At 40.3% G+C, this 15,762-nt stretch overlaps 1 protein-coding gene across 1 annotated transcript in view; it reads left to right on the top strand.

Annotated features, from left to right (window-relative positions):
• LOC128702725 (UDP-glucose:glycoprotein glucosyltransferase 1) overlaps positions 1-15,762 on the top strand; it is a gene marked incomplete at its 5' end in the record, with an annotated part of 261,894 nt that overhangs the window by 80,081 nt on the left and 166,051 nt on the right. Inside the window, 3 exon segments of the mRNA XM_070101800.1 lie at positions 9,059-9,240; positions 11,174-11,432; positions 11,545-11,751. Of these exon segments, the coding sequence (XP_069957901.1) occupies positions 9,059-9,240; positions 11,174-11,432; positions 11,545-11,751 (648 nt within the window).

Below are 15,762 nucleotides of genomic sequence, written 5' to 3'. Positions count from 1 at the left end.
ATTACCACGGTAGTTATGTTCCTGAAAATGCAGTATCAGACAAAATCCGTGTGAAAGGAACTGAAAAACTTATTGGAAAAATAGGGTTACGTTTCTGGGTCCCCAAAAAACCAAACAACTTTAATTTTTAGGTCTAGAATAATACAAAAATAAAAATGATAATGTAAACTGTTGTTCATTGTCATTATGTATTATGCTTTTCTATTGTTTAAGGCTACAAATGCAACAGAAATAATATTTCTTACATTAAACTGTGGTAACTGGTGTTGATGATTGTGATGGGGGTGGAGAGACATGCTGTGTCCCTACTGGTCTGAGGTGGATGGTTGTCAAGTCAGTAAGTCAGTCAGTCAGGTAAGTACAGTCAAATCAATATATCAGTCAGTAAGTCAGTCAAGTCAGTAGGTCAGTTAACCCCTTCAGGGTCCAAGGCCCAAATCTGAAGTGGTGCCCCAGTGTCCAAGAATTTTCAAATATTTTTTTTTTTTATTTTTCTTATGAAATGGTAGAGAATCTTTTTGTGAAGGAAAGAAAACAAAAAGTATGAAATTTGATGGAAAATTGACGTAATTATGCTCTCGCGAATTTTGATGTGTCAGCAATATTTACAAATCGGCTATTTTGCCGACTTTGACTCCCATTTTAGGCCAATTACATTATTCCAGTCAACCAAATTCTTAGCTATTTCACTAGTATTACTTCTATTCTATCGATTGAGCACAAGAAATCGCCAAGTCAACTGTTTCAACTACAAATTAAAGTGATCGGAAATTGTTAATTTGGCCAATTTAACACAAAGTTCAAAATATTCCAATTTCAAAATAGGGTCCAGAATAAACAATGTAGGTATTCCTGGAAATAAACTAACATTTCCTCTGTTCATTAGTTATGTTTTGAGGCTTTACAAATAAATTCCATTTTGATTTTTTATTCACATAATGAATTTTTATTGACACCAAAAAATAGAAGATTTACTGTTATGCAATACTGTAATAATTGTATAAATATCATCACCATATTTGTGAATGCATATTAGACCCACCAGCTTGTGTGTATTAGACGTGTGAGGTCGTTTGTTTACTCTTGAATATTGGCAAAAATTTAACATTTCTGCTACTTTGAGCTCAGTTTCAAGCCATTTCCAGTGCTAAAACCAATCAAAATTATCACTACTTCTGTAATATGTTTTCCATTCTATCAAATGAGACCAAGAAATCGCAAATACAACTATAAAAAACATATGAAAAAACACTGCAAAGTCGCTGTTTTAATCGAAAAATCATGATTTCAGTTTTTTCTCTCATTATACACAGTGTGCTGCAGGATCTGTTTTATGTGGTGCACACATACCACATAGATGTATTCTCTCATATCTAGGCCCAAATGTACCACTTACAGTTTATCAGAGTGAGCTGAGCTCATGGCGTAGATCTACGGTTTGGACCCTGAACGCAAAGCCGTAGATCTACGGGACGGACCCTGAAAGGGTTAATCAAGTAAGTCAAATCAGTGAAGTCACTCAGACCAGTCAGTAAGTCATGTCAGTATTACTATAATGACGTGACTAATATACAGTGGTCCCTCGTTTTTCGTAATTAATCCGTTCCTGGAGGAGCTACTATAAACAAAATTTACGATTTGCGAATCAATTTTCCCCATAAGAAATAATGTAAATACAATTAATCCGTTCCTGACACCCAGAAGTATTAAAACAAAAAATTTTTTTACATGAAATATACATTTTTTTATTTTTTTATTATCACACTGGCCGATTCCCACCAAGGCAGGGTGGCCCGAAAAAGAAAAACTTTCACCATCATTCACTCCATCACTGTCTTGCCAGAAGGGTGCTTTACACTACAGTTTTTAAACTGCAACATTAACACCCCTCCTTCAGAGTGGAGGCACTGTACTTCCCATCTCCAGGACTCAAGTCCGGCCTGCCGGTTTCCCTGAATCCCTTCATAAATGTTACTTTGCTCACACTCCAACAGCACGTCAAGTATTAAAAACCATTTGTCTCCATTCACTCCTATCAAACACGCTCACGCATGCCTGCTGGAAGTCCAAGCCCCTCGCACACAAAACCTCCTTTACCCCCTCTCTCCAACCTTTCCTAGGCCGACCCCTACCCCGCCTTCCTTCCACTACAGACTGATACACTCTTGAAGTCATTCTGTTTCGCTCCATTCTCTCTACATGTCCGAACCACCTCAGCAACCCTTCCTCAGCCCTCTGGACAACAGTTTTGGTAATCCCGCACCTCCCCCTAACTTCCAAACTACGAATTCTCTGCATTATATTCACACCACACATTGCCCTCAGACATGACATCTCCACTGCCTCCAGCCTTCTCCTCGCTGCAACATTCATCACCCATGCTTCACACCCATATAAGAGCGTTGGTAAAACTATACTCTCATACATTCCCTTCTTTGCCTCCAAGGACAAAGTTCTTTGTCTCCACAGACTCCTAAGTGCACCACTCACTCTTTTTCCCTCATCAATTCTATGATTCACCTCATCTTTCATAGACCCATCCGCTGACATGTCCACTCCCAAATATCTGAATACATTCACCTCCTCCATACTCTCTCCCTCCAATCTGATATTCAATCTTTCATCACCTAATCTTTTTGTTATCCTCATAACCTTACTCTTTCCTGTATTCACCTTTAATTTTCTTCTTTTGCACACCCTACCAAATTCATCCACCAATCTCTGCAACTTCTCTTCAGAATCTCCCAAGAGCACAGTGTCATCAGCAAAGAGCAGCTGTGACAACTCCCACTTTGTGTGTGATTCTTTATCTTTTAACTCCACGCCTCTTGTCAAGACCCTCGCATTTACTTCTCTTACAACCCCATCTATAAATATATTAAACAACCACGGTGACATCACACATCCTTGTCTAAGGCCTACTTTTACTGGGAAATAATTTCCCTCTTTCCTACATACTCTAACTTGAGCCTCACTATCCTCGTAAAAACTCTTCACTGCTTTCAGTAACCTACCTCCTACACCATACACTTGCAACATCTGCCACATTGCCCCCCTATCCACCCTGTCATACGCCTTTTCCAAATCCATAAATGCCACAAAGACCTCTTTAGCCTTATATGTTTCACATATAGTACATAAACAATACAATGGGAAATGATGAATGAAACATTAACAGCATAACACTTACCTTTATTGGAGATTCTTCTTAGTGTATTGGAGACTGGAGGAGGAGAAAGATTGGATTGTTTACAGTTTGGAAGGGGAATCCCCTTCCAGCAACACCTCAGGTACCAATTGCTTCTCTGGGGTTGCTTCTCTTCTCTGTTTCTTAATGCCACTAGGACCACCTTGAGAGTCACTCTAGTCCTGTCTCGCAAAGTAACTGTGAAGAGAGCTCTGTTTCTGGCGTCTCTTTAACACTTCCCTAAAATGGCCCAAGACTTTGTCACTGTACATATTTCTCACCTTCTTTACCACAGGCTTGGCACTAGGAGCTTTCTTTGGAGCCATGGTAGCTTATTTAGTAATTGTTAGCACTAAAATGAGTGGGATATTATGAAATATTTCGTAGGAGCACTTGAGGGAACCTTCACTCACTGGTAAACAATGCCAGACTGGCTGGGTAGGGAGGCTGCCCCGGCTCACACCATGCGTACGCGTCCCGGACGAACTACTATTCGCGAGTCAACCTGTGAAAAGTGAGTCCATGTTTATACGAAAATATCCCTATGATTGGCGAAATTTATGATTGCCGAGAACTACGAAAAGCGAGGGACCACTGTACAGTAAAGTCAGTAAGTCAAGTCAGTATAGTCAGTATAGCCAGACAAGTCAGTAAGTCACTTAGTCTAGTCAGTAAGTCAGTCAGTCCAATCAGTAAGTCAAGTCAGTAAATCAGTCAAATCAGTCAGTCATTCGGTCCAGTCAATAAATCAGTCAAATCAGTAAGTCAGTCAAGTAAGTCAGTAGTTTATTCAGGTAAACATACACATAAATACAGTTAACCCTTTGAGGGTCGACAGGCCCTCTCCGAAACTCGTTCTCAGGGTCGGCCAAATTTCAAAAAAAAAAAAAATTATTTTTTCTTATGAAAAATAGAGTTTTTTTTTTCTAAACATTATAGGATAAACAAAAAAAATTTACCATCAATACTTACGGAGATATGGATGCATGAAGTTTGCAGAAAATGAGCCGCGTATGGCAACAGCGGCGACTGCCGCTCACCCGGTAAACTTTAGTTTACTTGTATTTGAAGGTTTGTTGTTTTTTTCACTATTTTATTTTTTCACATAACTTATGTGGCCTATGAGACCAAAGTAAGGTGCAATATACATATATACACTCGTTGTATACAACACAATAAGCACACAAACATAATTATCAATATATTGTTTACAAAACTTGTTTACAAAAACAAACAATACAAAACATTGTTTATTATTATTGTTCTATAATATATATATACCAATATACAGTCACTGAACATATTCCTATTAGTTCTGCAGCTTGTGGAACTCTGAAACATGGTGTCATACACAATGGTGTTTTATCTTTCTCCCTCATTCTATCTCTTTCAATCTGTCTCTCTCTTTCTATCTGTCTGTCTATCTCTGTCTCACAGGTACACATAAATACAAGTATACATAGTATAAATTACCTAGGATAACCCAAGAAATCCAGACAAAGTGCTATACTCTGCTTGAAGATGTGAGTAAAAGTGATGACACAGTCTTGTGGCTCTCTGAGACAGAGAGCTAGACGGATAGACAGATAGACAGGGAGCTTGACAGACAGACAAATAGACAGACAGAAATGTTAGTGTACCAGTACCAGTGTACTAGTGTTCCACCCTCCTCCTCCTCCTCTTCCTCTTCCTCCTCTTCCCCCTAATCTTCCTCCTACTATTCCTCTTCCTCCTCCTCTTCCTCTTATTCCTCTTCCTCCTACTCTTCTTCTTCCTCCTCCTCCTCCTCCTCTTCCTCCTCCTCCTCTTCTTCCTCTTCCCCCTACTCTTCCTCCTTCTCCTTCTCCTCCTCCTCCATAGTGTAAATTACCAGGAGTCGGCAGCTGTCAAAATGACATATTGTCTCATTACTCACTCCCCCCTCCCGCCTGTCAAAACAATGGGGTCGGATGCTGCTTCCCTTCCTCCATTCTATCTAATTATCTTTCTCCCTCATTCTATCTGTCTTTTTATCTCTGTCTCACAGGTACATATAAATACAAGTATACATAGTATAAATTACCTAGGATAACCCAAGAAACCCAGACAAAGTGCTATACTCTGCTTGAAGATGTGAGTAAAAGTGATGACGCAGTCTTGTGGCTCTCTGAGACAGAGAGCTAGACGGATAGACAGGGAGCTTGACAGACAGGCAAATAGACAGACAGAAATGTTAGTATACCAGCAAAAACAAAGGGAGGGAGATGTTTATCTCATCTTTTGGCATCAGCTCTACCCTCATTTACCCTCATCAAACGTCAGCACTTATCAGATGTTATCTCCCCTTATCTTGTTACTGTCATGGGTGAACATTTATTATTACCTATTATTATTATTATGTATTATTATTATGTATTATTATTATTATGTATTATTATTATTATGTATTATTGTTATCATTACGTATTCTTCTTCCTCCTCCTCCTCTTCTTCTTCCTCCTCCTCCTCCTCCTCCTCCTCCTCTTCTTCCTCCTCCTCCTCCTCCTCCTCCTCCTCCTCCTCTTCTTCTTCCTCCTCCTTCTCCTCCTCCTTCTCCTCCTCTGCCTCCTCCTCCTCTTGCCTCCTCCTCCTCTTGCCTCCTCCTCCTCTTGCCTCCTCCTCCTCTTGCCTCCTCCTCCTCTGCCTCCTCCTCCTCCTCCTCCTCTTAATCCTCCTTGTCCTCTTCTTCTTCCTCCTCCTCCTCCTCCTCCTCCTTCTCTCCTCTTCTTCCTCCTCCTCTTCTTCCTCCTCCTCCTCCTCTCCTCTTCTTCTTCCTCCTCCTCCTCCTCCTCCTCCTCCTCTGCCTCCTCCTCCTCTTGCCTCCTCCTCCTCTTGCCTCCTCCTCCTCTTGCCTCCTCCTCCTCTGCCTCCTCCTCCTCCTCCTCCTCTTCTTCCTCCTCCTCCTCCTCTTCTTCTTCCTCCTCCTCCTCCTCCTCCTCTTCCTCCTCCTCCTCCTCCTCCTCCTCCTCCTCTTCTTCCTCCTCCTCCTCCTCTTCTTCTTCCTCCTCCTCCTCCTCCTCCTCCTCCTCCTCCTCCTCTTCCTCTTCCTCCTCCTCTTGCCTCCTCCTCCTCTGCCTCCTCCTCCTCTTGCCTCCTCCTCCTCTTGCCTCCTCCTCCTCTTGCCTCCTCCTCCTCTGCCTCCTCCTCCTCTGCCTCCTCCTCCTCCTCCATTCTTGGAACAAGTTTGAAGAGCTTGTAGTTCATAATCACTATCATTATCATCACCAATGCTCACATCTGAGTCTGGGATTTTGGAAAATAGGAGTTTCCTCTTTGATTCTGGTACAACTGAACGACGGCCCAGCACCAGAGGTGGAAGGCTGTGGGTTGTCTGGGTTTTCCTCACTATTACCCATATTATGGTCATTAGTTTCGGTCAAAACCTCACCAGAACCTTGAAACTCATCTTCACTGTCACTTCCATCTGTATTAGAACTGTCACTGGGGAACAAAAGTGTCCCAATTCGCCGAGGAGTGAGGAACTTCTTACCGCAGGGCATGGTGGAAATTGTGTACTATGATGGCATTCCCACAATGCACCACTGGGTCCCAGATTTTTTTCCTACTGCGCACACCCACCACACAGACCCATTCTCTCACATCTAGGCTTATCAGCCTTTTCCTGTGAGATTTGAGGCCGCTAGAATTTATGCTTACTAGTACGACAAAAACCCCTACGCGTAAGACGTACTAGTACGACCAAAACCCTCAAAGGGTTAAATAAATTATCATACATAGAAGCATATGTAAACACTGCATGTATTGACTGGTATGCAGGAATCAACTAAGTTAATCACAAGCACATATCAGAGAACTCATGGGACACGTATGTACAGACCAATGATCAAAAGCTATGTGAAACAGGTATTACACATATTGCAGGATCATCATGTCTGAACAAGTGGAAAGATAAATTGTGGCTAAAATGTGTATTACTTGCTACAATAATGCTTATACCTTATATCTACAGGCACACTACAGCACTTTGTCTGGCTTGTTTGGGTTATCCTAGGTAATTTACACTATGATAACTGTAGTTATATGTACCTGTACCTAAATAAACTTAGTTGAGAGAGAGAGAGAGAGAGAGAGAGAGAGAGAGACAGAGAGAGACAGAGAGAGAGAGAGAGAGACAGAGAGAGAGAGAGAGACAGACAGAGACAGACAGACAGACAGAGACAGACAGACAGACACAGAGAGAGAGAGAGAGAGAGACAGACAGACAGACAGACAGAGACAGACAGAGAGAGAGAGACAGACAGAGAGACAGACACAGACAGACAGACAGACAGACAGACACAGACAGACAGACAGACAGACACAGACAGACAGAGACAGAGACAGACACAGACAGACACACAGAGAGACAGACACAGACACAGAGACACAGACACAGAGACACAGACACAGACACACACACAGACACAGACACACACACAGACACAGACACACACACACACACACACACACACACACACACACACACACACACACACACACACACACACACACACACCCAGCCAGCCAGCCATGTATTACACACATTGCAGAATCATCATGTCTGAACGAGTGGAAATGCGTATTGCTACAGTCATGCTTATGCCTTATATCAACAAGCAGTAAAGCACTTAGGCTTTTTTGGGTTATCCTCGGTAATTTATATACTACATATGTGTACCTGTGCCTAAATAAACTAAGCTCTTGATTCTGTTGTCATTCAAGCGGTTACATTCGATTGGTATATATATCTTGAAGAACAGGTGTCCCTTGAACAGAATCAAGGACTAAGTTTATTTAGGCACAGATACACATAAGTACAATTGTCATACATTGTGTAAATTACCTAGGATAACCCCCCAAAAAAGTCAAAGTGCTGTACTATGCTTGTAGATATGAGGCATAATCATTACTGTGGTGAGTAATACGCATTTTGCTCAGTTATATCTTTCCTTGTGCAGACGTGATGATTCTGCAACATGCATGTGTAATATCTGTTCAAAAGTCTAGCTGATTATCAGGTTTGTGAGTGGCTCTCTCTCTCTGAGACAGAGACAGGCCAGCCAGCCAGTCAGCCAGACTGCCAGCCAGCTGAACACGTTAGTCAGCCAATTTATTCAGGTAAACATGCACGTAAATACGGTTACATAAATTATCATACATAGAATCATGTGTAAACACTGCATGTATTGACTGGTATGGAGGAATCAACTAAGTTAATCTCAAACACAGGCATGAAATCCCGCGGTCCAACTATCAGCTTTCCATTTTTCCCCACCAGAAGTGGCACCGTGTTAGTTGAATTTTACGGAGTGTTATTCAAAAATATGCTGCAATTTTGTAGTAGTGTAATGGAGAAAACGTGGTAAAGGAACCCATGTTAATCGACGGTCTACTGTATATACAATGAAGGATGTATTGAGAGAGAAATACTGTCTTCTTTGTCTTCCTCTTTTTCTTCTTCCTTCTTCGATTGACTGTCTTTTCTTGTAGAACATGGTAAGTCTTCTTGTTTGGTCAGTTCAGTTTTGTTACAGAAATATACAATAGATTTATTTACATCTAGAAGTGTGTATGTAACTCCGAGGAAGGCAGACACTTGAGTGGTAGACAGACTGGGTACATATTAAAATTTTAATGTAAATTACCTAGTAATATTCAGTCTATAATAAAGGTTTGTTCAGTATCATCCACCTGTGTTTCTAACATTCTTGTCAGCAGTACCTGCCATCTTATGTTCAAGGAGACTTGAAATGGAATCCATTTGCTGTATCGTCATGTTCACTGGATTTACTCAATTAAAAAAATGTTCATTGGTTATATGTACAAATTTTATTAAGAAGGTTATGTTTGCAGGCTTTGATGAATGGCATTCCCTTGCCTGAAAAGCATCTAAATGTTGATGAGTTTGAAGAAGTTGTACTGATGGAGGTGATGCGTACAACACAGTCACTTCAGCGTGCCGTTTATAAAGGTGAACTAAGTGATAAACATGATGTTGTTGATTGGTTGATGGCCCTTCCTAATATAATGCCAAGGTAAGTAGTTTGTGATTACATATTTGTATTATTTTTACAGTTAGAGTAACGGGGTTATGCATTGCCTGGGTAATGAGAAGTGATAGGCAGTCATGTTTGTTTTGAAGGAGGAGAGGATACTTCTCATTCATTGGATTAACCTCTTCAGGGCCCAGACCCCTGTTAGGAAAAATGTCCAAAGGGTCCAAGAATTTAAAAAAAAAAAAAAAAAAAATTCTTGTGAAATAGTAGAGAGACTTTTTCTGAAGGTAATAAAACAAAAGGCACAAAATTTGGTGGAAAACTGATGGAATTAGGATTTCGCAAATTTTGTTGTGTCAGCGATATTTATGCATTGGTAATTTTACCCACTAGCTATTTTCCTACTAAGTGTTCCATTTTATTGATTGAGCACAATAAAGTGATCCTCCATTCTATCAAATGAGACCAAGAAGCCGAGAATACAACCATGAAAACCATTTGAAAATACTCTGGAAAGTCGCTGTTTTCAACCAAAAACATGGTTGCAGATTTTTCTCATTATGTACTGCATGGGGCAGGATTATTTTTATATTGTGCACACTTGCTGCGTGGACCCATTCTCTCATATCTAAGCCCAGATTTACTGCTCACAGCTTATCTGAGTGAGCTGAGCTCATGGCATAGGACTATGGCACGGACACTGGTTTCAAACGTGTAGAACTATGGCACGGACCCCAAAAGGGTTAAAAATCCTTCATCAGTATCAAGGCAACTTTCCGTTGAAGATGGTTACCAGTTTGTTTCTGTAGAAGCATAGCTAAGCTCGTTGAATCCCATCTTCTGTTTCTATCTGTTTTAAAAAGTTTTGAGTTTTCACTTTTGTAGTATTCACTACCTTCTGTTGTGAACCATTATTACTACTCAATGTTTGATCATTTTTCATTGACCCTTATGAAATCCTCCTAATTTTACTTCTGTAATTTTGAGGTTTCTTAGTTCTAAAAGCTGTATGTGTATCTTGCAAGACAAAATCTTTGTTTTATTCATAATTTAGAGAGGGACACAATGTCAATGTCATAAAAATTGGCAACAGTATTTATTGACTTCATTTTAGTTCTCTTACCCTTGAGTTTCTATAAACAAAGCTAATATAAGTTTCTCTCACTTTATGTGAATTCCCCATAGTGCTGTGTCACATTAATTTTGTTAATATTGTATGGGCGATATAATGTATATTATCTGGATATGATCAGTGCAGTTTGTAAAGCCTGTTGAAGTTTCTTATGTGAAATTAAGTTTTGTTTGCTTGACTGAGCTTAAGTACAGCTGCTGTGGACCTGGAATACATCTACTCTATAAAAGAACCCCTCAAGGAAGGTTCCTTGATGTTGGTGAGGGGCTCTTGATTTAGGGAATTGGATCTGTGCTCCAGTTCCCCGAATTAAGCCTGAATGCCTTCCATATCCCCCCCCCCCAGGCGCTGTATAATCCTCCGGGTTTAGCGCTTCCCCCTTGATTATAATAATAATCTATAAAAGAAGGGACACCTGTAATTATAGTTAACTGAATCATTAGTGACTTTTGAAAAAGGCAGAATTACTTCTGGTTTAAATACTGTTCTGTGGAATGTCCTATAAATATGAATGAGGATTTATTAGATACAGATATAGGGGACCCAGCATTAGGAACACTTTACAAAAGAATTCCATAAGTTATAATATTGAGATACCAATCAGCAGTTTCAGTGATGCGTTGTGCATTAGTATCCTTTGTAAGTTAGTGACGTGTGTAAATGAGAATAAAAAAGAAAATTTTAGTATTACAGTACATTTCATGTTTTAGATTATGTTGAATTTTATAATTGGTGGAGATGTTTCTGTGGAGGACTTTGTCTTGGTGGGAAACTGCCAGTGTGTTAGCCTAAATTTTCTTTATTGTCTAGTAAAAATGAGTTGATGTATTTTACCTGCAGGTTGAATGAGAGGATCTTAAGCACAAAGAGCTCAACATTCATCGATCTGACTGGTACCTCTGACAAGACTCTTGCTAGCATGTCAGTTGAGGCTTTCTCTGCACTCAAGGCTCCAGTGATGACTGCTATTCTTGCAGACTCTTGTCACTACATCACCACGAAGAGTGAACCTGCTGTGCGCCCTGTGACAGTGTGGGTTGTTGGTGATTTTGATACTGAAGAAGGAAGAGCTCTTCTCTTAGAGGCTGTCAAGTATCTAGTGAGTAGTACTTTTTGACATTTCAAAAGAACGAAAATGTTACTTTGAAACAATGTTACTATGAAACAATATTTCACTGAAACAATTTCCATTAATTTTATTTTATTTTCAGCGTGAGAGTAATAGTGTTCGCCTGTGTGCTATTCACAACAAAGATGCAGCAGGTGACTCATTGAAGATATTTAGTCGAGCTGTGGAAGTGGCTCAGGCAACGTTGTCACCAGCTGTGGCTCGGCAGTTCTTGGCAAAGATCCTGATGAAAGAAAATGCCAGAAAAATATTAGATGGAAGCAAGAAGTGGACCGATTATGAAATTCCAGTAAGTCAAACAAAGATACTTTCACCTGAAGATCAACTTTGATTATTTTCATGCTGCTATCTTTAACCCTTAAATGGTCCAAATGTATATATACGTTCACTCCTGCAGCACCCCGAATATTTTGAAAAAAAAAAAAAAATCATAGAAAAGCAAGGGCACATTTTCTTAAGTGTTTTAGAATAAAAAAAAATTATGGTCAGTACTTACAGAGATCCTAGGTAGTACGTTGGTAGACAGCAACCACCCAGGGAGGTACTACCGTCCTGCCAAGTAAGTGTAAAACGGAAGCCTGTAATTGTTTTACACGATGGTAGGATTGCTGGTGTCTTTTTTTCTGTCTCGTACACATGCAAGATTTCAGGTACGTCTTGCTACTTCTACTTACACTTAGGTCACACTACACATACATGTACAAGCATATATATACACACTCCTCTGGGTTTTCTTCAATTTTCTTACTAGTTCTTGTTTATTTCCTCTTAACTCCATGGGGAAGTGGAACAGAATTCTTCCTCCGTAAGCCATGCTTGTTGTAAGAGGCGATTAAAATTCCGGGAGCAAGGGGCTAGTAACCCCTTCTCCTGTATATATTACTAAATGTAAAAGGAGAAACTTTCGTTTTTCCTTTTGGGCCACCCTGCCTTGGTGGGATACGGCCGGTTTGTTGAAAGAAAGAAAGACTTACAGAGATATGAGGCAGAGAAGTTGGCACTGGATGCTCATGTGACGGCAACATAGAGCGCTGCTGCATGCAGAAGTGTTGCCAATATACCTTTTTTTCTATGTTTCATATTATTTTATATAATTTTTTTTTTTTTTTTTTTTTCAACAAGTCGGCCGTCTCCCACCGAGGCAGGGTGACCCAAAAAAAGAAAGAAAATCCCCAAAAAGAAAATACTTTCATCATCATTCAACACTTTCACCACACTCGCACATTATCACTGTTTTTGCAGAGGTGCTCAGAATACAACAGTCTAGAAGCATACACACATAAAGATACACAACATATCCCTCCAAACTGCCAATATCCCAAACCCCTCCTTTAAAGTGCAGGCATTGTACTTCCCATTTCCAGGACTCAAGTCCGACTATATGAAAATAACCGGTTTCCCTGAATCCCTTCACTAAATATTACCCTGCTCACACTTCAACAGATCGTCAGGTCCCAAGTACCATTCGTCTCCATTCACTCCTATCTAACACGCTCATGCACGCTTGCTGGAAGTCCAAGCCCCTTGCCCACAAAACCTCCTTTACCCCCTCTTTCCAACCCTTTCGAGGACGACCCCTACCCCGCCTTCCTTCCCCTATAGATTTATATGCTTTCCATGTCATTCTACTTTGATCCATTCTCTCTAAATGATCAAACCACCTCAACAACCCCTCTTCTGCCCTCTGACTAATACTTTTATTAACTCCACACCTTCTCCTAATTTCCACACTCCGAATTTTCTGCATAATATTTACACCACACATTGCCCTTAAACAGGACATCTCCACTGCCTCCAACCGTCTCCTCGCTGCTGCATTTACCACCCAAGCTTCACATCCATATACTTTCATACATTCCCTTCTTTGCCTCCATAGATAACGTTTTTTGACTCCACATATACCTCAACGCACCACTCACCTTTTTTCCCTCATCAATTCTATGATTAACCTCATCCTTCATAAAAGTATAATTTTTATGTTCTGATAATTACAATTTATAGTAGTTCTTGCCATTTCATAACCAATCATCGTTTTGACACTAGTATTAGGTACTGAAATTGTACTCAAATTGTCATGAAGACATTGACAGGTGGACATTTACACTTGCCTTGGCCATTTACTATTGTAAACAAAGTATTAATAGGTTCCAGCAATGTTTTGGATATGTGGAAGTATATAATGAGGAAGAGGAGGAAGAGGAGGAGGAAGAGGAGGAGGAGGAGGAGGAGGAGGAAGAGGAGGAGGAAGAGGAGGAGGAGGAAGAGGAGGAGGAGGAGGAAGAGGAGGAGGAGGAGGAGGAGGAGGAGGAGGAGGAGGAGGAGGAGGAGGAGGAGGAAGAGGAGGAGGAGGAGGAAGAAGAGGAAGAAGAGGAAGAGGAAGAAGAGGAAGAGGAGGAAGAAGAGGAAGAAGAGGAGGAAGAAGAGGAGGAAGAAGAAGAAGAAGAGGAGGAAGAAGAGGAGGAGGAAGAAGAGGAGGAGGAGGAGGAAGAGGAGGAGGAAGAAGAGGAAGAGGAGGAGGAAGAGGATGATGATGATGATGATGATGATACGTAATAATAATAATACATAGATGGGAAAAGAGGAAAATGGCAACAACAAGCAAGAGGGAGGTGAAAGTGTATAAACTAAGGGAGGAGGAAGTTCGGGTGAGATATAAGCGACTATTGGCAGAAAGGTGGGCTAGTGCAAAGATGAGTAGTGGGGGGGGGGGGGTTGAAGAGGGTTGGAATAGTTTTAAAAATACAGTATTAGAATGTGGGGCAGAAGTTTGTGGTTATAGGAGAGTGGGTGCAAGAGGAATGAGGAGTGATTAGTGGAATGATGAAGTAAAGGGTGTGATAAAAGAGAAAAAGTTAGCTTATGAGAGGTTTTTGCAAAGCAGAAGTGTTATAAGAAGAGTAGAGTATATGGAGAATAAAAGAAAGGTGAAGAGAGTGGTGAGAGAGTGCAAAAGGAGAGTAGATGATAGAGTGGGAGAGGCACTGTCAAGGAATTTTAATGAAAATAAGAAAAAAATTTGGAGTGAGTTAAACAAGTTTAGAAAGCCTAGAGAACGAATGGATTTGTCAGTTAAAGACAGAGTAGGGGAGTTAGTAGATGGGGAGATGGAGGTTTTGGGTAGATGGAGAGAATATTTTGAGGAACTTTTAAATGTCAACGAAGAAAGGGAGGCGATAATTTCATGCACTGGCCAGGGAGGTGTACAGTCTTTTAGGAGTGAAGAAGAACAAGATGTGAATGTGGGGGAGGTGTGTGAGGCATTACGTAGAATGAAAGGGGGTAAAGCAGCTGGAACTGATGGGATCATGACAGAAATGTTAAAAACAGGGGGGCATATGGTGTTGTAGTGGTTGGTATTTTTGTTTAACCCTTAAATGGCCCAAACGTATATATACGTTTTTTCAACATCTGAAAGTATGTAAAAAAATGTAGAACTTTTTTTTTTTTGTTTTACATGTGAAAACGTGTAAAAAAAACTTTTATCTACATTTTTTTTTTGTTATATTTGAAAATATGTAAAAAAAAGTAGATCTACTTTTGTAGCACTACGAATTTGAACGTCGATCTGTTTGGACCGTTTAAGGGTTAATAAATGTATGAAAGAGGGGAAGGTACCTAGGGATTGGCAGAGAGCATGTATAGTCCCTTTATATAAAGGGAAGGGGGACAATAGAGATTGTAAAAATTATAGAGGAATAAGTTTACTGAGTATACCAGGAAAAGTGTACGGAAGGGTTATAATTGAAAGAATTAGAGGTAAGACAGAATGTAGGATTGCGGATGAGCAAGGAGGTTTCAGAGTGGGTAGGGGATGTGTAGATCAAGTGTTTACATTGAAGCATATATATGAACAGTATTTAGATAAAGGTAGGGAAGTTTTTATTGCATTTATGGATTTAGAAAAGGCATATGATAGAGTGGATAGAGGAGCAATGTGGCAGATGTTGTAAGTATATGGAATAGGTGGTAAGTTATTAAATGCTGTAAAGAGTTTTTATGAAGATAGGCTGAGGTTAGGGTGTGTAGAAGAGAGGGAGAATACTTCCCGGTAAAAGTAGGTCTTAGACAGGGATGTGTAATATCACCATGGTTGTTTAATATATTTATAGATGGGGTTGTAAAAGAAGTAAATGCTAGGGTGTTTGGGAGAGGGGTGGGATTAAATTATGGGGAATCAAATACAAAATGGGAATTGACACAGTTGCTTTTTACTGATGATACTGTGCTTATGGGAGATTCTAAAGAAAAATTGCAAAGGTTAGTGGATGAGTTTGAGAATGTGTGTAAAGGTAGAAAGTTG

The sequence above is a fragment of the Cherax quadricarinatus genome, chromosome 79, assembly GCF_038502225.1.
Source record: "Cherax quadricarinatus isolate ZL_2023a chromosome 79, ASM3850222v1, whole genome shotgun sequence".
Classification (NCBI taxonomy): domain Eukaryota; kingdom Metazoa; phylum Arthropoda; class Malacostraca; order Decapoda; family Parastacidae; genus Cherax; species Cherax quadricarinatus.
Note: the sequence above shows the minus strand (reverse complement) of the source record. Positions and strands in the feature narration are given on the sequence as shown.